The sequence below is a fragment of the Drosophila santomea genome, chromosome 2R (genome assembly GCF_016746245.2).
Source record: "Drosophila santomea strain STO CAGO 1482 chromosome 2R, Prin_Dsan_1.1, whole genome shotgun sequence".
Taxonomy (NCBI): Eukaryota; Metazoa; Arthropoda; class Insecta; order Diptera; family Drosophilidae; genus Drosophila; species Drosophila santomea.
The window spans coordinates 14129820-14155913 of record NC_053017.2 but is presented as its reverse complement, the minus strand read 5'-3'; the positions used below and the strand labels follow the sequence as shown (position 1 = coordinate 14155913).

The 26094-nt window shown below is 43.8% G+C and overlaps 5 protein-coding genes across 8 annotated transcripts; 3 read left to right on the top strand and 2 right to left on the bottom strand.

Annotated features, from left to right (window-relative positions):
* Positions 1–6: 6 nt before the first annotated feature.
* LOC120445583 (serine/arginine repetitive matrix protein 1) lies at positions 7–3002 on the bottom strand. The gene is made up of 3 exons (XM_039626075.2): positions 1248–3002; positions 885–1104; positions 7–824 (listed from the first exon to the last, which is right to left on the bottom strand). The coding sequence occupies exons 1-3, from the start codon at positions 2859–2861 to the stop codon at positions 16–18; spliced, it is 2643 nt and encodes an 880-aa protein (XP_039482009.1). The 5' UTR covers positions 2862–3002; the 3' UTR covers positions 7–15.
* Positions 3003–3029: 27 nt separating this feature from the next.
* Positions 3030–5614, bottom strand: LOC120445586. The gene is made up of 2 exons (XM_039626077.2): positions 3636–5614; positions 3030–3569 (listed from the first exon to the last, which is right to left on the bottom strand). Exons 1-2 carry the CDS (start codon positions 5411–5413, stop codon positions 3224–3226), a joined length of 2124 nt encoding a protein of 707 aa, XP_039482011.1. The 5' UTR covers positions 5414–5614; the 3' UTR covers positions 3030–3223.
* A 546-nt stretch (positions 5615–6160) lies between these two features.
* On the top strand, positions 6161–7585 carry LOC120444594. The gene is made up of 3 exons (XM_039624368.2): positions 6161–6518; positions 6886–6919; positions 6982–7585. The coding sequence occupies exon 1, from the start codon at positions 6255–6257 to the stop codon at positions 6483–6485; it is 231 nt and encodes a 76-aa protein (XP_039480302.1). The 5' UTR covers positions 6161–6254; the 3' UTR covers positions 6486–6518; positions 6886–6919; positions 6982–7585.
* Positions 7152–26014, top strand: LOC120444592. Of its 4 annotated transcripts, none has more exons than XM_039624364.2 (12): positions 7152–7289; positions 11125–11982; positions 19475–19810; positions 19873–20128; positions 20184–20782; positions 20840–21122; positions 21188–21431; positions 21490–21656; positions 22171–22437; positions 22764–22928; positions 23023–24122; positions 24188–26014. In XM_039624364.2, the coding sequence occupies exons 2-12, from the start codon at positions 11785–11787 to the stop codon at positions 24995–24997; spliced, it is 4425 nt and encodes a 1474-aa protein (XP_039480298.1). In that variant the 5' UTR covers positions 7152–7289; positions 11125–11784; the 3' UTR covers positions 24998–26014. The 4 variants fall into 4 exon arrangements, with proteins under 4 accessions (XP_039480298.1, XP_039480297.1, XP_039480299.1 ...); XM_039624363.2 differs by lacking the exon at positions 7152–7289 and adding an exon at positions 7432–7563; XM_039624365.2 differs by lacking the exon at positions 7152–7289 and having other exon boundaries at positions 11251–11982; positions 22773–22928.
* Positions 16371–17443, top strand: LOC120444593. Its single transcript, XM_039624367.1, has one exon. It carries the CDS (start codon positions 16714–16716, stop codon positions 17338–17340), a length of 627 nt encoding a protein of 208 aa, XP_039480301.1. The 5' UTR covers positions 16371–16713; the 3' UTR covers positions 17341–17443.
* Positions 26015–26094: the final 80 nt, after the last annotated feature.

Below are 26094 nucleotides of genomic sequence, written 5' to 3'. Positions count from 1 at the left end.
CATCAGACTCTAGGCCTATGTACTGGTCGCCTCCACTGTTTTGGCAGGTTTATCCTTGGCCGTGGAGCGCTTCTTTCTGCGGCCAAAAATCTGCCGCCAGCTCCAGGCTCCCGAATCGTTGTTACCCTTTACGAAGGGGTCTCCAAATACCCATGCCTGCAGCTGACTTAGTTTCGTATATTTTACGGGCATACCCATTCCCGGAATTTTTGGCGACTTCGGCACCTTCGAGATCTTCTCCCCGCGCTGGTGAATGGGACTCAAGCGGGTCTGAGGTGAATCCCTTGACTGACGTACTCTTAGGAAACTGCCTCTGTAGAAGGGATTCAACTCGGTGCCCAAGTAGGAAGCTCCACGTCGAACGGACTCATTAATATCCGCATCCATGGAAGCGGGTGCTACTAAGGATGCTGGTATCTCAGGCGGTTCAGTTCTGGATTTAATGGATGCTGGTGGTTCTGTTCTATTCTGTTCTGCTCTACTTGATGGTCCTGGTTCTGGTTGAGCTCTATAGGAGTGGGCATGTTCCCTGGGATGCGAGGAACCTCTAACGGAACTATGGATCTCTACCACGGGCAGTGCAGCCCTTGTCCTTTCCTGGTAAGGAATCTGCTCCCTTTCCCGTTTCTCGGACTTCTGCACCAGGTTGGCAGAAGGAGAGCGCATCTTAAATGGTGGTGGAGCAGCTGGTCTCTCACGTTGCTGGCCAGAAGTTGCTGGACTAGAGTGACCTGCTTTGCTCGGACTCCTTACATGTCCTGTCGACTGGTAAACCGGATGATGACTGGGCATGTTTTGAGCTGGAGAAGGAGATGCTCTGACACCTTTAATAAAAAAACGAAAAACTTAGAGGAAGGATGTGTAAATGCCACGATCAAACTAACCCTGTCTATGACTTGACATCCCTGATGGCGCCACCGGATTAACCCCAGTCATCGCCGCCTTGGCCCTTCTCTTCAAGCCCGTGGCAATAGTGCCGGTCATGTAGTGCGAGTTGCGACCTCCCTGGCAGCGCTTCTTGCAGCAAATGGTCAATTCGTATCTGGACTTGGGCAACTTCCTCGGTCGACATCTTCCCAAGGTCTTGTAGATGATGCGGTTGCCCTTCGGGAGAAAACCATACAAAATTAGCTGTCAGTTCAGAGTTTAAAGCGCAGCTGTTATGAAAAGATATTTTATGATAATGGTATGCTATAAAAATCTATTTATGGAAGGTAATCATTTGAACTATGCTTCATTGAACTTACACTGGCCACGTTTGGAATGGAAATGTTTGGCATCATGGGTAGCAATCCGCACATGGGACAGCATTTTTGGGCCACCGATGCAGCGTACTTCTTGGCCGAGGGAGTCTTCTTCTTTTGGGCCAGAACCTTGTTGCAATTCGGGCATAGTTTGCGACACGACGCACATTTGCCATTCTCTGGGCAATTGAATCGATAGCTTTTCACGGGCTTCTCCATCAGCGTTTCATTGGAGCAGATTGGCGGTTCCTTGCAGGAACGACTGCGGTTTTCCGGCTTGGTTCGCTTGCAACTTGGCGATCGTGCTCTTCGCTGGGCAGGACACTCCTCACTGCAGCTCTCGTAGGGAGGCGCTCCATGATCATCATAGGAACGAGACTGAACCAGTGGATTCCTAAGTACCTGCGTTTGGGAACGACTGTGCTCCAAGTAGTCGGTGGCATCGCTTTCCTCGTCGGAACAGCGATTGCAGGCACTACATCCTTTCCTTGGTGAACTTGCTTTAGCTTTTGGTGTGCAGGTTGGCTTGGTTTTGGGTGTGGGTTTCTTGGAAACCGGTGGCGGTGCAGCAGCAGGACACTTTCGCTTGGGCACAGGTGGTGGAGGTGGAGGTGCTGGTCCTTGGATGTGGGAGCGAGCATGACAGCGAACGGGACATGATTGAGCCGCTGGAGTGGGTTTCCTTAGGTAATAAGCTTTGTCCGGTGTAGTCTTCCTATGAACTGGCGGCCTTTTTGGTGCACGTTCAACCTCACAGCTGCAATCGGAGGATGATACCTTCATTCGTTTGCTCCTCTGAACCTGCTGCTTTTCCTCAGACTCACAGCTACATTCGGAGTGCTGCTTTTGCAGGCGTTTGGTTTTCTGAACTCGTTTGCGTTCTGGCAACGGTTCTGGACATCCACAACTGCAATCGGAGGTCTTCTTTTGCAATCGATTCCTACGCTGCGAGTCTGCAGGATATTCACTGTACTTATGCTTTTCTACAGCAGGATTCTTTTTGGGACTGTGCTGAAACTCCCTGTATTCCATGTAGTGCGAGGAGGGTGTCCTGTAGGCTCTCCTGCCCGCTGGCCGATCGCATCCACATTCACTTCCATGTCGATCCCTTGGCTGGGATTGGGACCGCACCTGGGTGCGCGTCTGTTGCTCATAGCATTGGTGACATGGTGCTCCATGGTTTTGCTGGTGTGTTCTATGGTTTCTATTGTCATAATAACTGGAGTGATTGTGTGCAGGTTCTGAACACTGATTGTTCTGATTATAATATTGATTCGATGGCTGCGGGCAAGTGTTTTGTGTCTGATAATTTCCTCGGTAAGGACAACTGGGATGGCACTCTTCGTCGTCTGGAAGATGGCCACTCCTGACGACCAACGGATTTCGCAGTAAATTGGGCTGCTGATGGTACTCGCAATCCCCGCCAGAAACCCTCCTTCTCCTCTCCGAATGAAGCGTTAGACCGACAAAATGGGATCCAAAACCTGCGAACGAAGCACTTTCCTTGAGCTTAGTTCCTTGTTTTGGATCCTTGGATATTTCATTGTTGTCGGTGCTCGAGCTTAAACCACTGGCTGCATTTTCAATGGCCAAGTATTTCCCAGAAAGTTCTGCCATTTTCCACTGGAACTTGTTGTTTAAACATGCGTTGTTCAATTGTTTTTTTTGGTTATACAAGTATATTTTAATTTAGAGTTATTTCTTATGCGGGAAATGTGTGTAACAAAACATCGGTATACGCCAACATTTTTGATGTGTGGGTATGACTTAAAAATCAAAGTTGACTTTTTCAGCCGAAAGCAGTCTTTATTTGTAGCAGGAATAATATCTCAGATCAAAGACGAAAACAAAAGGTCAGCTTTGTTCTTCAACGAAATGATTACATAACTTTGAGGAGAAACCAAGCTGCACTTTGGTTTTGGTCGCTGAACTGATTATGATTTGTCGTCTGTCAGTTAACAAAACAAGCTTTAGATGTTCTATATATCAGTGGAGTTTCGGGTCAGCATGCGACTATATGCTCTATTCAGAGCTCTGGCGGTCATCGGAAGATCCTGCCACAAGCGCCAGCTTCGCTTCTCGTCGAGATTAGCTCTCAAGGACCTCTGACTTCTCTTGCCTACAATGGGTTTGTTTGCGGAGTGGGATCGAGCACGTGATGGATTCCTAGTACGACTGGTGCGACCTTGTGGCTTGGAGTAATCTGGCTTGGGCCAGTGCAGTGGTCTTCTCATTGGCAACTGCGTCTGCGTGCTGGGATACGGAATGGAAAGATCACGCAGGCGGGGATTCAATCTCTTTCTCGAGCGTTTGCGACGAACTAGCCTAAGGTAAGTTAGGGGATTGAATATAATTCGAGAATATATAACTAGATATTTGAGTTGAATTTACCTGGGATGCTCAGCCTGGTAAACATTGCTGCACCGCTTGAAGTAATCGTTTCCACCATGAATCCCCTGATGGTTACCCAGTTTTGGAGCACTGCCCTTCTGTTCGTCATTTGCCTTGGTGAACGTAGTATCTTCGTCGTCGTCGTCGTCTTCATCGGAGGTAACCATTAGGTATACGGAGTATTGCTTCCGAAGACCATCCTGCCCAGATCCTGCCAGTAAACGACTCTTCTGCTCCCCCTCGCCCTTCTCCTTCTCCTTGGCCTCGCACATGTGTGCCACCAGTTGCATCAGCGAGTGCCACATGGGATTGTCATCCAGGCCCTTGACTTTCTCCTTCCGCAGCAGCTCGTTGATGTTCATCTTCCTCGATCCTTTACTGGTTGCTGAGGTGGTCGATATGGCTTTCTGCGGTCCGGGCTTTAGATACCTTTTCAGTGGATCGGGTCCAGTATTCGTGGCTTTGTCGGTCAAAGAAGTGCGACTGTGCAATGCTGGTTTTGATGGATTCTGCTCTGTTGTCAGTGTAATTGTGCTGCTATCATTTTCCAACTCCATTCGTTTGGAAAGGCGATCAAACAAGCCTGGCGATGATGACTTACTCTCCCTGTTGGACAACTCCAACTTTTCCTGTTTGGTTTTGACTTCTGTTCCCTGTTTAGCTTTGATTTCTGTTCCCTCATAAGAGAAGTTTTTTGAATATGGTTTGTCATTTCCTAAATTAATTGGCTTGATTTCAGCATTGGCTGCCGCAAACATGGGAGTTTCGGCATCCGAATCGCAGCTAAAACCTTTGATAAAACGATCTGCTAATTTCCCAAAATTGAAGCTCTCACATGTATTTGGTTCCAAATGGGTTTTCTGACTTTGTGGCTGCTTCCTTGAAATCTTTTCATGTTGCAGATCCTTTGGATGCACTTGCTCCTTTTGATTCTGCATGGATTCACGCTGTTTGAGTAGCTCATGTTGCAGCTGCAATTGCTGTAGTTGCTGTCGCTCTTTTCTCAGTGTAATCAGTTTGGTTTTCCTATTTGGCTTCGGTGGAATGTCGGGCCTAAGTTTGATTTGCTCCACTATGGGTTTTTGATATGTGGTAGCGGTGTCACAAGTGTTCCCGATGGTCACTTTCTTCGTTTTTGCAGGACTGATGGTATGATAATCACCTTTGAACTGCTGACCAGCTGCAGCTCTGGAAGAATTCTTCAAAATACCAACTGGTGCGGTCTTTTGTTGCTGCTGCTGCAGAAATTGCCTGTGCTGCTGCTGCACTTGATACTGCTGCTGTTGCCATTGCAACGCATTAGCTGCCACCGGATAATTGAACACAGTGCCTTGATTCAGATGAAGATGCGGCTGCTGAGCGGTGGATGCAACTGATTCGTAGCACTGATTTTGACAAGCGGCTAGGATGCAACCTGGCGTCAGTAGAGCTGCCCTGGAAACCCATCCACTTGGACAGGATCCATTTCCGGCGTGGGCATAGCCCCTTTGAAATTGCAGTCCGTAGTTGGGGATGAAGCTCTGAATCGGAGCGGTTTCTCGTGGGGATCTCATCAGCTGGCGCCGCAGTCGACTCAATTTCCGGCTACTCACTTCCGGCGGAGCCATCACCGCCATTCGCGGCATAGCGCCACCCAATTTGTTGCACACCGAATGCCAATACTCTGGCATTGCCGCATCCAATGGACCGCGGGCGAATTGCTGTTGCTGCCACAACTGCTGATAGGCATTCATCGAAGCCTGCTTCGCCGAATTACTCAGTACCCTGCTCCGCACCATTGTGGAACTGATGGAATCGTATTAATTCGCTGGAGGTTTCCTTCTTCGACTGCCGACTCTGAAAGTTTCTGCTGGGTTGCTTTGCTGTTGAATAGATTTTTTTTCTTTTTTTCCGGTTTATCTGGGGCTTGTGGGTTCATTGAAAATTTTGGATGCACTTTTCGTGCCATATCTGTTATGGGAAAAACCCTGACAAGTGGTACACGGCCTGCCAAGAAAGGTTTACTTATATTAATAAAATTATTGCCTTACATTTTCTAGTATTTTTTAGTTTATTAAAAACATTTTAGCGAATATTTGTATTTATTATACTATTAAATAAGAAATCTCTTCATTCAATTATATTTAATAAATATTTTCAAATTAATTTAAGCACTTGATACTGATACTGTTTGTATACCCTAGTTTCTCGCAGTGATGCAAAAACTTTGAAATGACGTCACGCGGCTCCAAGTGCGTAACTCCCGGTTCCTCTTTTGGTCCTTTCGCGCATTTCTTCTCTCTCTCTCTCTCCACCTACGCAATTTCCGTTTTAGTGGTGTAGTGAAATTCCCGGCTCCATTTTCATTCAGGTGGCTGCTGGTGGAAAGTTGAATCAACGGCCAGCTGGAAGGCTTTCATTCATGGACGGCGCCCTTCCAGGATGCCGATTAGTTTGGTGCGTATTCCAGGCTGCGCAGGAAGGAGAAATTACCGTTACAAAAGCAAGCGTAGAAATGGACTTTCATGAGCCGACAATGAAATCAGCTTATTTGATTTCCAAGTATCAAGTTAACAGCATCCGGCTTCCATATCGTTCTATATTTTACATAGATTTTTTAAGTTTTATTTCACAAGGAAAATGGTGTCCTTTGGCGGTGTGGCAAAACTTTTGAGTAGCTTCGAGTGCAGTGCCAGTACGTGGGTCAAAGCCGTGAATCCCGGATGGTACGAGGCTCGCGAGATTCCAAAGACCATCCTGATCCAGAAAGTGCAACAAGTGCCGGAGAACACCAGGGTGATTCGTCAGCGACCCCAAACAGCGGAGCCGCCCAAGAAAGCCCCCAACCAGAGGCGCCAACTAAATCTCTAAGCTCCAAGGAGATAGGGATACAATCACTCATTGGTGAGTATTTTCTAAAACAATTGCTTCGGTTCTGTACATACAACCCTTTGATGGACGCCTGAAAGTATGCTAGGAAATCAAGCCCTTAGTTAACGGAACTAAAGATTTTATTCTTAAATTCTCTAGTTTAAATATACATCTTAGTACTGCCCAAACTTTTTAACTAGTATACCATTAAAATAATGCATAGTTCCGTTACTAATTTGTAAGACTCTTACATCATTTTAATCTTATAAAACTTATAATCCTATGTTGGATAAGTTAAGTTGCTAAGTACTTCCGGCTAAAAAATTTGTATATATATTTTATAACTCTACAACTCTATATAACTTTTCAACTCTATAACAAATATATTTTTTATTTACAGATTTAAATGTTTTAAACGAATGCTGAATGTGTTGGTAAATATATAACGAATTTAAATGCGCTGTCAGTGTTGGCTAATAACCGCATTCTCCCACAGAGTTGTCTCGCTGCCGTCATCGATTTCAGCATTTTGTCTGCTCCGCGACACGGCCACACTGAGTCGGTGCCGAGTTTTTGCTTCGCGAGCAGGTGGTGTTGTCCAATCAGAATCGCCGTCGACGGCACGATTAACACAAAAAAAAAGAAAAAAAAATTCCAATAGAACAGCCGAGGGCGCTTATTTATGTGTGTTCATGTTTTATGTTAAATGCAAAATTACGCGTCGCACGCTGCGCCCACGCGAATTCGAATCCGCATCGGATTGTTCAGTGCAAACACACACCAACAACCAAGTGAATATAATATGTAAGCGAAAGGCAAGAAGCCAGCAACAAAGCGCCAGTGATAAGCGCAATAATATAAATGCAATATATGTAGTATAAATTCAACGTGAAAAAAAATCTCGCCAGGCGAAAAAAAAAATTAAAATAAAAGCGGAGGCAGCGACAAAATGGAAATCAAGTAAAATGAAGAAGAGCGGAGAGATAGAAATCGTAATGTGTAAGCGGGACCAGAGCGTATGAAAAAATCGAAAAAAAAAGAAAAGCAACGTCGGAGCGAAGATTAAATAAATTTACAAGTGTGTTTTGTATTTGACCAGCTTTTGTGAGTGTTATTGTTGTTGTTGTTTTTGTTTTTGCGGAGGCTGAAAGAAAAGCGGAATAACAACAACACAGCAGCAGCAGCGCTGTTGCATGTGTGTGTGTGTGGTGAGCAACTATTTTCAGTGATGAGCGCGTGACACGATCTGCGCCTCCACGATCCCCTCAACATGGAGTGCAATAAACGTGCTCGTGACCCACGCGGCCATCTCCAACGGCCACCGAGATGCGGAAGCTTAAAAACATATTCATGAATGGCAATTATGTGACGTGCGCTGCGGCAAGTTTTACCTTCGATTCCGAGTCGTGGAAAAAGGAAAACAAAAAAAAATACGCGTACGATTTTCCACTTTGGAAGTCGTGACGTTTTCCCATGCATAACGGTGTGAGCGCGTACGAGTGGATGTGTGTGTGTTTGTATGTTTGTGTTGGGGGCCCTCTTTCGCTCTCACTCGCTCGCTCGCTTTTGTGTGTGTGCGTGCGTACGTCATAGCAACTCCGGTAAAACGCAAATAAGGGGCAGCGAAAAGCCAATTGCCGTTGAGTGGTCTAATTGGACGCCTTGCGTATGAGTTGCTTGTACTATTTACCATTTGGCGACCCGTTATCAATTGCAGGTGCTTTCTCCTGTAAACAGCGTGTAAGTGTGTGTGTGTGTGTGTAAGTGCGTGCGACCTCGACAAGTTCTTTTTCTTTCTCTTGTCTTCACACATATGCAATTGCACAGAGAGCAAAGAAGTTTAGGTTCTTGAGTAAAATCTTGTTTTATCAATTAAAACGTTTATCGTGGACATTCCTAAAACAAATTTGTATTTATTATCTTATGGTTGTGACAAAACAAAAAACCCACGAAATTCCATATGCTTATGGGTCACAGTTTTTTTGCCAAATGTTATTTCCATTGTAAAGCAATCTCATTATGCTTTATTTTGTAAATGAATTTTGAGATATTTTCTAGGTCATAAGGCGCGTTGAAATAACCAACGAATGTTAAAAATGTCGGTATAAATGTCTAAAAAATGTTAAATTATTTTTTTCCTGTTGTATTGGCGTTTAGTGGAATAAAATTTTATAGTATTTCTTAGAATGTAAATTTAGTTGGCTATTTTCTGAAGATACACAAATATATTTGCAATTGATACCCACAACGAATTTTCCCTTTGTGTATGTCCCGGTAATTGTAATTTTCATACGGTTTGCGGTAGTTTTCCTGTGAAATTCCTTGACTCCTTGGAGTCCCAAGCCCCCCACACACATACACAAGCTGTTGCTGCGCCCCCGCTCACACACACACATGCAAATGGGCGCCCTGCTGATTGTGCCTTCTCCCTCTTGGCTTTGTCAGTCGATGGAGAACCCACGATTGTCTCTTCTCTCGCATATTTGCTTTGCTCCATCGCCCTATCCCTTTTCCTCTGCCCCACTACCCACTGTTCGCCGCCCCCACTCCCACACGCCCCCTCTCTTTCCGTCTGCTTTTCTGTCTGGCTTTGGCTGCTGTGTAAGTCCAAGTTCACTAGTTGTTGCCATTGTTGTTGTTGTTGCTTCTGCCTTTGGTTTTGCGGCTCTCTTTTGCTTTCGGCTTGCTGCCTCATTTATTTTACTTGTCGTTTCTTTTCGGCCTTTCGCTTGCCGTTGTTTTTATGTTTTTTAATCATTTTTGTCTCTGCGATTTGGTAAAAAAGAGCCAAAACAACTGCTAGTTATCAGCGAAATTGGCCAGATATGTACATACATACGTTGAATGCTTCAAAAGCTGTTTTAAAACCGTTTTCTAAATGTTAAGGTTCTCTATGTTTTTATACAGGTAATAGTTTAAAATCAGATAGTTTCGAGATTTTTATGTTTAGGTACATTGTGGCGAAAGATTCAAATTTCATTTCATTTAAAATCAATCTTTTGAATAACTTAAATCTTTTTAAATAACCATATATTAACTAGGATTTAATTACTATATTGTCATACACGAATAATTAATATATTAATTAAAAGAAAATAAACAGGCAAAAGTTTAAAGTGTCTGCGTTACTCCTCTTTGAGTACACGGTGCGATATCTAGTGGATTTTCAGCACCTTTGACCCGGTGACGTCTTTTGCATCTGCACCACACATAGTGCTGCCTGCGTTTTCTGTCTCCCTCTTCAAGTCGCTCCCTCTCGCTCTGCGCTGGAAGTTGATGTGTGCTGGCTGGAACTGGAAGCGAGGTCGCAGCCTCTCCGGCTTCTTCCAGGTTGGAAGTTCATTCAGTTTTGACTTTTGACTCCGTGCACTTCGTACTCCGGGTGATTCGTTCTCCGGTATGCCAACCGCTTGCTAATTCCCCCAAAAACTCTACAACTGTTTTGTGTCTTTCCAATGATAAATGCAAATAAACAATAGGAAAGCGTACGCGAGAACCTTTTTAGAAATGTGAGAAAATCGGTGGGAGCGAGAGGAACCGAGAGGGAACGAGGTGTCCAGCTGCCGCGGCTCTTTTCACACCCGCGAAAATATCACGAGAAAGTTTTCGGGGAAAAACAATTTGTTTGGATTATGCGAGTGTGGTGTGGCGAGTGTTGGTTGGGTGGGTTAATGTTTGATCATCGTCGTCGCCGCCTGCTTCCTCTTCTTCGCACACACTCTGCTCTAAATTGATTTCAATGAGCTTTTTGACGACTCCCCCTCTCTTGCCACCCCGCCGCTTTCCCCGTCTCTTTCCCTTCACGATTATGTGCGAATGTGGCTGTGCAAGTGCCCGGTTTTCTTGCGACCTTGATGCTGTACATTAACCCATTGAGAGCCCCTATTACTTGCTGTCTCCTTCGCGCGATCAGCTTACAAAAAAACAAAAAAATAAAAAACTCCAGACATGGGCCCTGTTTTCATTTTTTTTTATCATGGTCTTAACGCGCTTCGTTTTCTTAGCGTTACACTGAGCTTGAAAAGTTACCACGCTTCACATAAAATTTATATTCTATTTGTATCTTGTAGACAAGACACTTTCTTAAATTCAACTAATCATTTAAAAAAAAAATTGGAATATAAAAAGAAATAGATCCACTAGATACCTTTTTAATCATATGCGAAAAAATTACTGTATTTAAAAAATATCTTTTAGATATAATGTATTTTTTTAGCATAACAAAAGATTGATAAACTAAGTTATTCCTTGTTTAAAAAGTTATATTTTTCATGGACAATCACTGAACCAAAAATGTTATCACTTTGTTTATTTGAATACTAAAATAATAAAATAAAATGGAAGCTTTCCCAAATCAAAGTACAAAAAGCGGTTATAGCCGCAAAAACATTCATGTGCCTTTTGTTTTCTTTGAGATTTCTGGTCGAATAGATAACACACAGCTCTCTGTTTTCATTAGTTTATTTCTTTTGCTCTTTTTGCTATCTTTGGTGTTTGTTTTGCTCATTAAACCACACGCACACATGCGCCACGCCCACCCGCGATAAAGAAAAATAGAAATGACAAAAACCAAGGTCAAAAACGTTAGACTACACACAGTGATATACCTATTTAATAATTTTCCTTCTTTTCCCTCAAGGCGGTGACAAAAAGTGCACAATCGAAATGTGAAAAGTAATTTGCGTCAAAAGCGAACAAAGAGCCATTAAATTCGAGACTTGAAGGCGTTCGTAAAACCAGCAAAATATCGAGAACAAATAAAACGTTCGAGGAAGTGTCGCTTCAATAAATCAAAAACCAAAAATTAAAAAACAAATATAAAAAAGCTAAAGAATAAAGTGAGCATTGGAGTTGCCAGGTGGGCATGGCCCACTGCCCGCCGAGAATCCGCTGGAAAGTCCGAACGAGAAGCTGCCATTGACCTCTTAATCGAGTTAAGTTTTAGAGTCCACATCGCTCTACCACATCTCACACAAAATCCCACTGTTGCTGGCGGCGGCTCCCCCGTCTCCAATCACCCGCATCCCCAACACGTACCCCCAACCCGCATCCCAATTCGCAGTTCTCAGTTCTCAATTCTCCGGTTCACCATTCTCCGGTTCAGCATTCTCCGGTTTGTCAGTCTCGCCGCCAGCAAATGAACTCTCGCGTTCGCGTTTGAACTGCGCGACAAAAGAAAATGCATTTTAAGTGAATTTCCTGTGCGCGAAAAGCCAATTACGCATCCGATATCCATCCGCCACTGTACAGTGAAGCCCCATCCTCCCACGGCACAAAAGGAGAAACCGCAGCAGCTGCGATGGCCACCACACCAACGGCTGGGCCAGCAGCAGCTCCAGCCACATCCTCAACGCCGCAGAACTACAAGGTGCCATCGACCAGCAAGATATCCGTGGACAAGCTGCTTCGCGTCGGCTACTATGAGCTGGAGAAGACCATCGGCAAGGGCAACTTTGCCGTGGTCAAGCTGGCCACCAACATTGTGACCAAGACAAAGGTGAGTGCCCATCAGCAATCCAAATATCATAATATCATAAACAAGTCCCGATTCCCACTCAATTAACAACTCGATAACCAGTTAGTCATAACTGACTAATCTCTGCAAGGTTAAAATATGGATTATGCTCTGTAAAGATGAAAGTCAAATATATCTAAAAGTATCTATGAAGTTCAACTTGGGCTGAGAAGGTATCTTTCTGTTCCTAATTCTAGAATGTTGACGCTTAACAAAATGCAGTGAAAAGTTTTGAATACCTAAGCTTAAGAGGCCTCTCAATCAAATCAATTATTAACGAATTCTTTTGATTGTTTGATTATGTAAATGTCTATAAAAATATATAAGACAATATTACGATTTATAGTAGTTCTAACAATCACGTTGGTTCAGCATTTTGAGGCACATGTAAATTGAACGCCTTCAACCAATCAGCATATTCTTACGCGTTTTTTGCGCATTTGCGCTGATCGAATTGATTTTAGTTGTTGTTCTTTGATGATTTTGTTTATTGCCGCGTAAATATGTGTACAATAATTATTTACACAACTTATTGACAATCAGGAGTTTCGTTTCGTTTCGTTTTTGGCATCTCGGTCTTTCTGATTCTGATGCTGTATCGCTGGCTTGGCTTTTTGTTTGCCTTCGATTGGGAAATGAGAGGGGAATCCGGAGGTGGAAATCGGTAGATGCTAATTGAATCGCATTTGTAAAGCTCCCCAAAAGTGTGAGTGTTTTTTTTTATTTTTTTTTATTTTTTATTACCTTACTGCCATGTGAGTGTGTGCGAGTGTGTGAACCTTATGAGGAAGTAATTTGATTGTGTCTCTTGTTTTTTTTGCGATGATACATGCATTTGTTATCGTTTTTTTCCTCCGCGAATTTCCTGCCATAAAGTCAACTGAAGTTGATGAGCCGGCTAAATCACAATCAAGCGTCTTTTCTTACTTGGTTCATCTAAGCGATTGCCTCACCTGCATTTTTTACCTTTTTACAACGTTTTTTTTATCCGCCTTTGTGGGTGGAATCATTCAACGAAGTGCTAACACAACAGGAACAGCTGTGACACTTGCTAATTGGGATTGTCAAGTGAAATACTACATTGACAGCGATGAAAACAGAACCGAACACAAAAAAGCATGCAAATTTATAGAGCAAACAATAATTTTTTGCATAATTGACTGCGTTGAAGAATTTTGCGATGAGCACGTGCCTCTGGCGAAATCGATCGTTAATGAATAATGCTGTGACATTTAATGGGTTAAAACGAATAATTGTAGAAGTAATGGTTATCTATAACTGGTAGAGTAATCCCATTTAATCACCAGTGGCACTTCAAACCAGATAAACAAATCGAATCATATTCCCTCGATCTTGCGAATTGTTTGTTGACTGTAACGAATTTTAGTTTCCCTTGATAAGAACACAGCTGTTCGACAACTTCAAGGTCCAATGGTGCCCACTTATCTTATATATATACTCACTCTATATAGTATAGCTTTATCTGTACGTTGGTCAAACATGAGTACGTTACGATCTGAATACAAATGAATATGTATGTACATATGTATGTATGTACATATGTATGTATGTGTATTGCCTTAGAGCCCGTGGCTTATCTCTCTTAAGCGCATTTTGCCAATAATTCACTATTATCAATGGAAAATGGCAAAAGTTTACTTGTACACACAAATTTGGGTGCACATCGCACACATGCGAACCTACTAAAGTAAATAACTCGAATAATGATTATTTGTTTAAACCGAAGGAGCGATAAGAAAGTGTGCGATACGTACTTTGATCCGAGTATCGTAAATGCAAACCATAACCTAGTTTACATGATTTTCTCTAGTGAAAATCTTATAGAAATAAACCGTTTTATCATTTCTAAGCCTATATAAATAGTATTAATTGATTGCTTTCTTTGTTTAGAGTTCTACGCTCTCTTGATCGCTTTCATGTGCTGTTTAAAATTGAATTTCAGTTTACTTTCTTTGTGTGCGGAATGTGTTCGCACTCAATTGGCAAGTTTTAGTTTAATTGAATTTTTTCTCTAGTTGCCTTGGCAACTGTTTTAATGCTCCAATTGATGCAATTAAGCACCAGCCATGCAGTGTAGCCACTTTATATTCCTCTCGTATTTTTTACATGGAGAAAAGCAGGGGACTTTTTGTGCTTTTAAAATGTAACTCTTAAAACGAATTAAAAAAGAGGAGAACATCATAAACTGCAATTAGGCTTTTACCTCACAAAAATGGTAACAACGTTCCTGAAAGTATGCAACAATTTATATTGAAAAGGATATAATTGAATGAAAAAATCCTTGTCAGGTATCATAAATCACATTTTAAAGTTTTAAAGACTAGAAAATATTTTATACATTTTTATACCCGTTACTCGTAGAGTAAAAGGGTATACTAGATTCGTTGAAAAGTATGTAACAGGCAGAAGGAAGCGTTTCCGACCATATAAAGTATATATATTTTTGATCAGGATCAATAGCCGAGTCGATCTGGCCATGTCCGTCTGTCCGTCCGTCTGTCCGTCTGTCCGTCTGTCCGTCTGTCCGTCTGTCCGTCCGTATGAACGTCGAGATCTCAGGAACTACAAAAGCTAGAAAGTTGAGATTAAGCATACAGACTCCAGAGACATAGAAGCAGCGCAAGTTTGTCGATTCATGTTGCCACGCCCACTCTAACGCTCACAAACCGCCCAAAACTGCCACGCCCACACTTTTGAAAAATGTTTTGAAATTTTTTCATTTTTGTATTAGTCTTGTAAATTTCTATCGATTTGCCAAAAAACTTTTTGCCACGCCCACTCTAACGCCCTCAAACCGCCCAAAGCTGCTACGCCCACACTTTTGAAAAATGTTTTGATATTTTTTCATTTTTATATTGGTCTTGTAAATTTCTACTGATTTGTCAAAAAACTTTCTGCCACGCCCACTATAACGCCTACAAACCGCCAAAAATTGTGTTTAAGACTCTCCTTCTCCCTTCCACTAGCTGAGTAACGGGTATCAGATAGTCGGGGAACTCGACTATAGCGTTCTCTCTTGTTGTGTTTAATTTATATATAAAATTGCAAATATGAGTTTGAATTGTTTAAAAAGAGTACTCTGCAATATATTTCAAAGGCGTAGATGAGATCTGCGACTTTCGGCGAATATTTCTCTCGGTGCAGCCCTACGCTCTTACCGTCTCTTTCTGCTCAATTCACACCGTCTCGCTCACATTTGTTGATTGATCTTTCGCTATGGGCAAATACTTAAGCTGCCGTCTGAGCGTTGCCTTTTGGCCAGCAGACCGAAAACATGTTTGAACATCTAACACGCGTCAGACCGAAAACGAGCGGGTGCAAGCGGGACGGAGATGGTGTGCGAGCGAGATGGGCGATAGAAATCGTTTAACAATTTTTATTTACCTTTTTATTAACAATTTCGCGGCTTTTTGCAGCTCACCATTGTTGTGTCTGTGGTTTTTATCATATTTTTCGTATTTGTGTTTACAAAACCCCAAAAAAAATCTAAGGTCGACCTTATGCTTTTCCCTACCATTTTCATAGTATATACTCGTAGTATAGATAGTAATAAAACTATGCTCTATCTGCAGCAGAAAAATACCACCCATACATGGGCATTCATTCCAATGATAACCAGAAATGTTATCAGCGTAGTTGCTTCTTCTGCTGATTTTTCCTTCACGATGTTTTGTCATCGCAAGTAAAAGTAAATTCGCAAATCAGTCACGTGCGTTCGCCCTCTCACTCGCACCGCCACACCCACAGCGGAGTGTGTGGTGGGCGTAAGTGGGTGGCGGACTGGCGGGTGGGAGGGAGACGGAAGACAAACAGCACGCGCCAAGTTAATGCTACCCGATTTGAATTTGTAGGCGATAGCAAAACAAATAATAAGTCAACAAAAACTCATGTGTTTCCTCCGCACAAACAGTCAAGCTTCATTACCAAGCACTTTTGTATGAAAAGCAACTTTAAACGTACATAAAGAACCATAATTAGTTAGTTTACAGTAGAGCTTTCATAAAGGGAAGTTTACTATATAACATCTATACATTTCTAACTTGAATTTGATTGAATATAATTAGTGATTTTTTATATATAAAATGTATATTTCATTTATCTAGCATCCTTTTGCTTTCTGTATATATAAATTTTACTTAAGGAAGACCCACTGTATTTCCTTGCCAACGTTTTGCTAGTCGATTGAAACTTGATTAGCGCGCCAAACATTTGATCGTCACTTGAGTTTGGATTGAGCAGGTGGATTTCCCCTGTCTTCCAGAGGTACTGATTAGGAATTGGTTAACCACGCAAGTGGTCCTCAAGCCACGACCCCGTTTGCCCCATTTTCCATGGGCAATTAAGTAGGCCTTGACATGGAAACAGTAATTGTACTAATCGATTTTCCATTTTCACTGAAAGTTACCGCTACCGGTTGGAAATCTGTACAATTCCGCCAAGCCAAATAAAGTTTACTGACCCCTTGCAGAAGCATCGAATATTTGGCACAGCAGCCGGAAAAGCGGTGGGTAGAGGAGGGGAGGGGTTAGGTGGCAACGAAGGAGGTCGCATATCGATTAAACACGTGGAAAGAGTGGGTGGGTGGTTGGGTGTGCTGGCAACACGTTTGATTACCGCGTGTAAATAACAACAACCCAACGAGCGCTGCAGAAGTTGCAAGGACTCTTTCCTTGGATATTGTGCAACAATCACATGCTACCGAAGCCCCAAATGGAAAGTCCAAAAGACGATGAACAAAAGCCAACGGCTCCAAGGGCTCAAGCGCCCGAAAAGCCCACTCGCAAGCGGAATCAAGTTAAAATTCCGCCCAAGATCAGGGCCCCAAAACCAACACCCACCGCTGTTCTTTGTGAATTGACTCGCCTGAAGGCGCAGCAAAAATATCTCGAATGCAATCAAGTCAAGCTGAATCCCAATAATTTCATACTCAAAGATGATGAGGACACAGCTCCTTGCGAAGAGCCGGAAACTGGTCGAAATCCACGACCAAACAGTTCATCCACAGCAGATCTAATAAGTTTAATCAACGAAATCGAACAGGAGAAACTGGTGCTCAATGAAAAACTGAAGCTATATTGCAGCGAAAAGCGCGGAGAGCTTCAGGATATGTGGCACTTTGTGGCCACTATTAAGGAGGACGTCTTTCGGCCCGAACGTCTTAGCCAATATACAGTGAATGCTCTGCGGGAACGAATCGTTGGCCTAAATGCCCAATTGTGCCGCTTGGCTGCTCAGAACTCAAAGGAGCTCGCCGAATTGAAGGAGCAGTACAATCAATTGGAAAGTGAAAATAAGCTGTTGTGGAAAGGTAGCATGTAGCATAACAGTTTTCATAGATAATATTGATTTAAACTCTAAAGTTAAAAACTTACAAAGTTTTCTTGAAGTTAAATTCATTGAAATTAGGTTTAATAATGGTCCTCACTCTATTGTCATATATTTATTCACTTTGCTCATCACAATCATCCCAAAAATGTATGTTGTACTGTATTGTATTGTTTTTAAACCAATAAAGAAATACTTGTAACTTGTTTCAAATGCTACTCATAACAACAAAGTATTATCCAATCCAATTTAAATGCAAATAATCTTTGCCAACATTAGTTACGAAAATGTATTACGAAGCAATTGGTTTCGTAGATTGCCATGCACTGCGATTTGCAGACAAACATTTCTGAAATTCTTGACATTGTTTCAGGGCCCCCTTATTTACTCGTAATGGGCGACACTCGTAATCAACAACATTTTAGACCTTGCCTTGAGCTAGCCTTTTAAATCAATAGGACCTTTTGATACGACTTTTTTCGCCTTCGGCTTGAAGGATTCCCAAACGGCGGCGACACTGGTATTTTCTGCCACAACTGCTATGTTTGTACACTTGTTCGTGTATTTCTGGTTGCGATTATTTTGAAATGTCTCATTTGCGAGCACGGCTTTGAGGTTCATCGCATTCGCCGGCGACCAAAGGGAAAGGTCAAACGGCACGTGGCAATGGCATTTCTGTTTTTCCATACTGTTTTCCACCCCTCCCTCGATTTTGTTTTTCCTTCTTTTCCGTCGTTGGCTGAAGTTCAAACCGGCTCACGTGGCATTGGCGATTCGTAGGACGTAATATCAGTGCAGAATCAGCAATTGTTTCATGCAATTATGTAAAAGTTTGACACTCATCTCGTTTTCGTCGGCCATTCGTCTACTTCGCTCAACGAACATTACGCATACGCCCCATACGCCCGGCGGTGAGAACGCTCTGCGTCTTTATTATAAACAAATAGTTTGCATTGCACACTTGTCTCAAGTTCAAAGTCTCTCTCGCAATGAAATGCTCACAAAAGTGTGATTGAATTTCATTTATTAAACGGCATTTGAATTAAGATTCCCTGCAATTGTAAAGATGCTAATATTTTGGCAAATTTTTCATTAAAAAAGCGGAATATATTAAAGCATTGAGTACTCAGGAAGCAGCAAGAATTTGCTTAAATGTTGAGCAAACAATAACAAAAATGTTTAAAAGAAACCGGTGGCGATGATGATGCTTCTGCTCATTGTCATCGAGCGAGAGAGGAACAGCTGTGGCGAAAGAGACGGGGCGATTGAGTGAGTGTGCGCTCAGTTGTGTTGTTAATTATTTAACATTGTGTTAAATTTTTAAAATGTTTCGCGAATACACAAAAGCAAATAAACAGTCGGCAACGGCAAACGGCAATGGCAATGTCGTCGCCGTCGTCTGCGAACGAAAGTCGTGAGCAAAGAATGTTTTTGTCTTGTCTTGGCGGCAGACATCATCGCCACCGCTCCGCACTCATCATCATCCATCCATATCGCATACTCACATATCCGTAGAGATCCCGAGATCCGAGCACGCGCACCATGTATGGTGCACATAGACGCCTGGCAACAGGAACAACTACAGTGGTTTCACACTAAGATAAAACAATAACCCTTTTCGATTGGTAAAACATGGCTGAATTACACAACTTTCCGATACCTTTGTTAGGTATGAAGCCTAAGAGCACAAATTAATTACATATTTCTTTTAAATAGTAACTATAATCTGTATAAATGTATTTATAAGAACATAATATGGTTGAACTTGCCCCTCTTTTTGGTGCGTCTTTCCATGGCATATATTTATAATATAGAAGTGAAACTATTTCACATCAGTAGCGCAGCAATTGCAGTTATTCTGTTCCCACTGTTGTGTTAGCCAAGCGAGACACATTTTTTTTGGTTTCTGTGCCACCCACACATCTATCTTGATTTTCGGAAGTTTTTTTTTCTGATTCGCGTACCTTTTAAATCTCATTTTGCCCGCTTTTCTTGCTCCACCGCGAACGTTCGTTCACCTGGGCCAAACAAACCAGTGAGACGACAAACAGTCGGCGGCGGAGGATGAGATGTTTTTGGTTTTTTGGCTAAATTCTTGTTCCTGTTTGCTCGCGACATCTTCTTGCAGGTGGCCATCAAGATCATAGACAAAACATGTCTGAACGAGGAGTACCTGAGCAAGACGTTCCGCGAGATAGCGATACTGAAATCGCTGCGGCATCCCCACATTACCCGATTGTACGAGGTGATGGAGTCGCAGTCGATGATCTATCTGGTCACCGAGTATGCGCCAAATGGGGAGATCTTCGACCATCTGGTGGCCAATGGCAGGATGAAGGAGCCGGAGGCGGCACGCGTCTTCACCCAACTCGTTTCGGCCGTCCACTACTGCCACCTGCGGGGGGTGGTGCATCGCGATCTCAAGGCCGAGAATGTCCTCCTCGACAAGGACATGAACATCAAGGTATGCTATTTACATATCACATTGATAGTATTTGGAATTAAGTTGTTTTCTGTGCTTTGTAGCTTGCCGACTTTGGCTTCAGTAATTACTATGATGAGGGTGCCACCTTAAGAACTTGGTGCGGATCACCGCCCTATGCCGCTCCAGAGGTTTTCCAGGGCCTGGAATACGATGGACCCAAGTCGGATATCTGGAGTTTGGGCGTTGTGCTGTACGCCTTGGTTTGTGGAGCGTTGCCCTTCGATGGTAAGACCATCCTGGAGCTGAAAAGTCGCGTAGTGTTGGGCAAGTTTCGCATTCCCTTCTTTATGTCGCAAGGTGAGATATTTGAACGTAACTATTTACAAGCAATAAACTAATTTATGTTGCACAGAATGCGAGCAGCTAATACGGAACATGCTGGTGGTGGAGCCTGATCGACGATACACAATTAAACAGATCATCAAGCATCGCTGGCTCAGCGAGTGGCAGTCAGAGATGCAGGAGGAGGAGCGTTTCGGAGACATGTCCTGTGCCCCCGGATCGGGAACAGTGTCCAAATCGGCGTCCACATCCTCGCTGGGCAGTGCGTCGGACTCACCGCCGCAACTGGACTCTGTGGTGATGACGCACATGCTCCAACTGCCTGGACTGACCGCCGACATGATAGCCCAGTCGGTGCATGAGCAGCGATTCGACAACATCTACGCCATTTACAATCTGCTGCATGACAAGCTGCAGCAACGGCGACGCGAAAACCAAAGACTGCAGCACCACGCCAGCCTAGCCTACTCCCGATCCCGTAAGACGAGCATCACGACGGGCGTGGTGGATCGATCGGAGCCCGTCAAGCAGGAATCTCTGGACCGGCTCAGTCCGCTGAGCAATGCCAACGCCTCCAGCTCAGCTTTGGGCTTTGGTTGGTCCGATGTCGCCGTGGATCTGGAGAAATATGGTGAATTTGAGCTCGAATGCCTGGCGCGATCAAATGATGTAAGCCTTCTATATGATTCTTAAAAAACTTTTGATAACAACCTTAAATTTTTCCAGCCTCCTGCCAATGCGCAGCATTTGAGTGCACATGCTGGTGGAGGCGTCAATGGAGCCAATACGCGACGCCATACGGTGGGTCCCGGAGATGTGGCGCACGAGCAGGCGCTGGCCAATCCCCATGTGCCGCCCATCGACTTCAAGTGTCCACCGCAGTGCAGCGATCCCGCTCAGCCAGTGCCCTACTATCCAGTCAATCTGCCCATGCTGCAGAACCAGCCCCTGCACAACCTCACCATCAAGGACCAGCATCTGCTCAAGCCGCCCGTCGTTATGGGAGCCAGTGAGTATTCGTCAATCTGACGATAGTATTCATGCACCACATAAATGTTACACTCATTTTTCTAGGCTCATTTGGGCGTCGCGCCTCGGACGGCGGGGCAAATCTACACATCTACTATCCCGCCACGGGCACCGTTGTGGGTCCAGCTCAGGGTCAGCAAATGGACACGGCCGGCTACTATATCAACCCGAATTGCGGCACAGATCCTTTGGCCGTGCAGGAGTTGTCACCGCTCAACGAACAGTCCGTGGCGCAGATGCAGTGCTGCCAGGAGAATGCCACCGGCGAATGCAACGAGGAGCTGCAAAGGTTGACTTGGGTCTACATTTTCTGTTTAAGAGCATCCTAACATTCTCTTTCTTTGTAGCTATATGCAAAAGCGAGGAGGCACTCAGCGCCACACGGTGGGCTGCACGGAGGATCTCTCCGTATCACATGGATCCGGACCAGGATCACAGTCCCAGGCGCCAGCTACCTCCTCCAATATGCGGCAGCGGCGAACAGGACTGCTCACGGTCACCGAAAGGCCGCCAGGTGCGTTAGGGAGGCTAACTGAAATATTTTTAAATATCCAATGAATGTTTTGAATCATTCCGATTATGTACACAATGAGTTATTTCGAAATTCCATTTAATATAACTTGTAGTAGGCTTATACATATATCTTACATAAGAAGATTTAAAATTTATTTAAATTTGGCTTAAATATTTCAATTGCTTAATTGTTATAGCTGCATGGCGCTCAATAAATAGCTTAAAATCAGTGATATAGTAAATTATTATGTGCTGCCTAGTGTTTATAAGAGAGATACATATATGATCACTTGTTTATTTTGTATATTTGTATTTAATTATAATTTAATTACTGTATTAATTTGATGGTTTGCCTTTTTTAACTTTCGTTTTATGTAAACATTTTTGGTTTATTGCAATTGATAATTTTGCATTGCCCGCTACTGCACAACAACCACAACAACAACTGCAACCGCTACCGCTCCTGAACTCGCTGCTTACAAATCCCTTCTACCAAAACCGCCCAAAAACGATAGTGATTCCACCCGAGTTAATTCGCGAGGTTGAGTCTCGCATGAACCGCGACTATCTGCCTCCCACCCTGATATCTCTTAGTCAATCGCCCCCCAATGGCACCTACCCGGTGGGCGTGGCCCTGCCCATGGGCATGTCAAAGGGCCTATCGCCGCCCCATTCGCTGCCCCTGGTTGCGGCCGCTGGTGGTTCCGTGCCCCTGGTGGCGCCCAACAATCGGCGCATCCATCGGGTGATCCACTCGAAGTTGCCCACCGTCCAGGAGGGTGGTAAGTCTTGAGTTTTTTCTGTTGGCTCATCCTGGAATTAAGCAAAGTATACAAACGATAAAATAACCAATATCTTAACCTGCATACATATACTCAGATTTAACCTTCTCTACATTTAATCTCTTCATTTTACTTTACTTTAAACTTTAAATATTTGATTACTCACATAACTAAATGTATTTGTTACTTGAGATGTTACATGTGTAACTCGAAGCCCTTTGTAAATCCACAACGGAAAACCTTACTATTTTATAAGCAAGAAAATAGTTGCAATTGGCTAACACTCTCGATCCTCTACTCTTTTATTCCTGTTGCCTGTCATCTAGCGACAATAGGACGATACAGTCCAGTGCGTCGAGCATCGGAGGGATCCAAGAGCCAGTTCCAAGGACCGCTGCAGGAATGCCAGTCCCTGCAGAAAGGTATTGCACAGAGAAACTTTTTGGTTGCACCCAGTCCGCCGCTTTTAGAAAATTCGATCAGTTTGCCAGGTGAGATAAAAAGACCAATACAAACGCAACAAGCTTCTACACAAGCTTACTTTTCAAATGAAATATTTTTTTAAATACTTAAACTGTTTAATAGGTTCGCCCATACATGGCAAACCTGGCATGGGCCTGCAGCTGGCTCTGCGTCGTGGCCATGACATTGAAGTTCCACCGGAAGCCATCAAGAATCTGATGCCCGCCCTGGATCGACTGGTTAAGGAGCAGCGTGTTAGCTTCGAAATAGCCAACAAGATAATCTCAACGCATGTGGTGCCAATGGATCTGGCTCCGCTCCTGGGACTGGCAGCTCATGCTTCGAGTGCGGCGGCGGTTAGTGGAGGTCATCTCGACCAGAGCCACTTCTCGCATCTCCAGCAGCAGCAGCAACAGCACATGCTCAGCTTCAGTGTGTCCCCGCTTAGCATGCCGCAGGGCGGAGCTGTGAATGCCTCGCTGACCTCAGCCAAGCAGATGTTTGGTCAACCGATCTGTGGCTATACGCAATATCAACCTATGACCCTGGCCCTGCAGCCGCAGCATCAACAGCAGCTGGTTGGCCAGTTTAGCAGCATTAATTTGGGCGCCAGCAACTCGAACTCAAGCAGCGGCTGCCAGTCGCCGGTGTTTAGCACCAGCTTCAGCGGTAGTTGCTCTCCCAATCCATACCTGCCCTGTGCCGCCGGTGGCTCTTCACCACTGCATCAGATCACCAAGGGCATCTCTGGTTTAAGTACCGGTGGTGCTGGTGGTTCCATCACCAGGGGCACTTCGGCCGCCAGCGAAGGAGCAGCAGCTGCCGCCGCTGCAAATCAACCTCTTGACTTGTCCATGGATGTTTGCGGCGGTGTCATGGACCAGCAGCCCACGGACTATGCAGCCACGAATTGGTTCATGCCCACGGCTGCGTACTACGACATGAAACCGCTTAACCTATCGCCCGCTCAACCTGTAAGGGTCGTGCCAACGCCGCCAGCTTCGCCCAATTTGTGCATCATCCAGGAGGAGAATGGAAACGGGCAGATGTGTCACACTATCAGCACGGGTACTCCATATGCGGGCTGTACGGGGGGAATTACGCCGCAGATATGCCTCACCGATGTCCAGGGCAGCGAGATCACTTTGGTGGCTCTATCTTCGGACAATAGTCGTGACAGTGAGGACTCCCTCGAGCAGCACACTCCAGTTATGTCACTGCAGGTGAGAGTAATAGGGATTTATTTATATCAAGACAATAATAAATTTGCACTAAAATCTCTTTATAGGGGCTTATCATCACGGAACCCAGCAGCGATATGCCTTCGATCACCAGGGGCATTGGACGTAAGGCTAGCCTAGACTGCGAATCGGGCGCTGGAAGTCATTGTCCAGTAGCCAGTAGCTCTTCCCATGCTACCCAAGCCCAATCCCAATCCCAAGCTCAAACCGAAGCCCAATGCCGGCGGGGCAGTGACAAATCGCTTGGCTTCTCTGATGATTCACTAAGCAATGACTCGAATAATTTGTCGCCCTGCCAGGAGCCATCCGCCAGCTCTGGCTTTAAATCGGATTCCCACTCGGAGATGGGCGATCACACGGAATGTGGTCATCTAACGCCCGATTCCATGTGCGATTCGCGGCGCATGTCGGATGAGATGTGCTATGAAGTGCCGCTGCCACATGAGTGCTCCAATCTGGACTCCACACGCATTTTGGAGATGGTGAAGCAGACCATAGACTCGACAATGCCGCCCAAGGGCTTTGTCCTGCACAAGGGCAGCATCAGCTCGGAGGACAGTGGAGCGGAATCGCGCCATAGCAGTGCCTCAAATGCATCCACCTCTAATCCTCTGGCCTGCGAGGCGGCTTCCCTACTCGCCTCACACTCTGGATATGGCGAGCCAACCACAAATCTCAGTTTGGAGTACTCGGGGGGCCTGCAGATCGAGCTTCAAGTGTGCGAGGGACGCAGCCGGGATCACCATGGCGCCGGCAAAGGCATCAAGCTTCGTCGCATTTCCGGGGACCAGTTTGAGTACGGAAAGATATGCCAACAGTTGATCAGCACCATCACAATGCAGCAGGTGGCAGGCTAAATTAAGGCATCCCGCCCTGCTAGCTACCCAAAATGACTACTCGCCTTGCCTAAACTCTGCGTAGCTGTGATTAAAGTCGATATGTACGATATAGCCATCCTAAACCAGTAGCAATTGGACAGGAGTTATGTATCAATTTCCTAACAAAGTTTATCCCTTTCCCGTTTTTCATGTTCAGTAGCGTAATCAAAATTTTGAATATCAATTATAAATACATTTTTCAATTTTTTCGTAGACCACACCGATACTTAGGTAGTTCAATTCAAAAAAAGGAACGTGTAAATACGTGTAGAAATATTTGAAATATTCGCTAACATATTATATTTTAACGAATAACGCACATGCCAAGATAGTTTAGTGAATTTGTAATACAAATTTGGTGGCGCAAGGTTTTTCAGCAACAGGAGCAAGTAAAATACATTCCAGTAGCCGAAATTTCATACAAAGGAAACCAACGTTCGTTCTAGCCGTAATGATTATCAATATCTAGAACTATACAATATATATATATATATCGACTAATGATAATTTTGACTTCTGTGCAATTCGTAAACGAGATAAAAGTGTTTATTTTGTCAACTCAGTTCAATGACGATACGTACATCTATATCTGTATGAGATATAGATAACCTTAATGTTAATATATATAGGTGATTACTGAATCTAAAGTTAGTTTGCAGTGGCAATTTGTAGCTCCGATTAGTGGTAAGCTCTTGATTCCGTTAAATTTTAAACATTTTTTATGAATGTAGTGTGAAAGTTTGTTCTGTTATTATACACACGATCTATGTTTAGAGTTATATTCTACGGATTAAACACAACATTGATAAATCTATTTTTTAATGAAAGACTGCTGTGATTTTACATGTAATTAATTTAGAGCGAAAGAAGGTAGAAAGTAAACAACAACAAAAAGAAATACAAACAAAAACTACAAACTTGAAACCAATTAGTTATATACTTATATAAATAAACAATTGAACTTTATCTTAAATAAATTACCAATTCTCCAAACAATGTCCGATGTGCTTTTCATTTTTTGCACTTAACATGCGAAGCTTCAAAATCATTTCAAAATTTGGCGCCTACTTTCGATA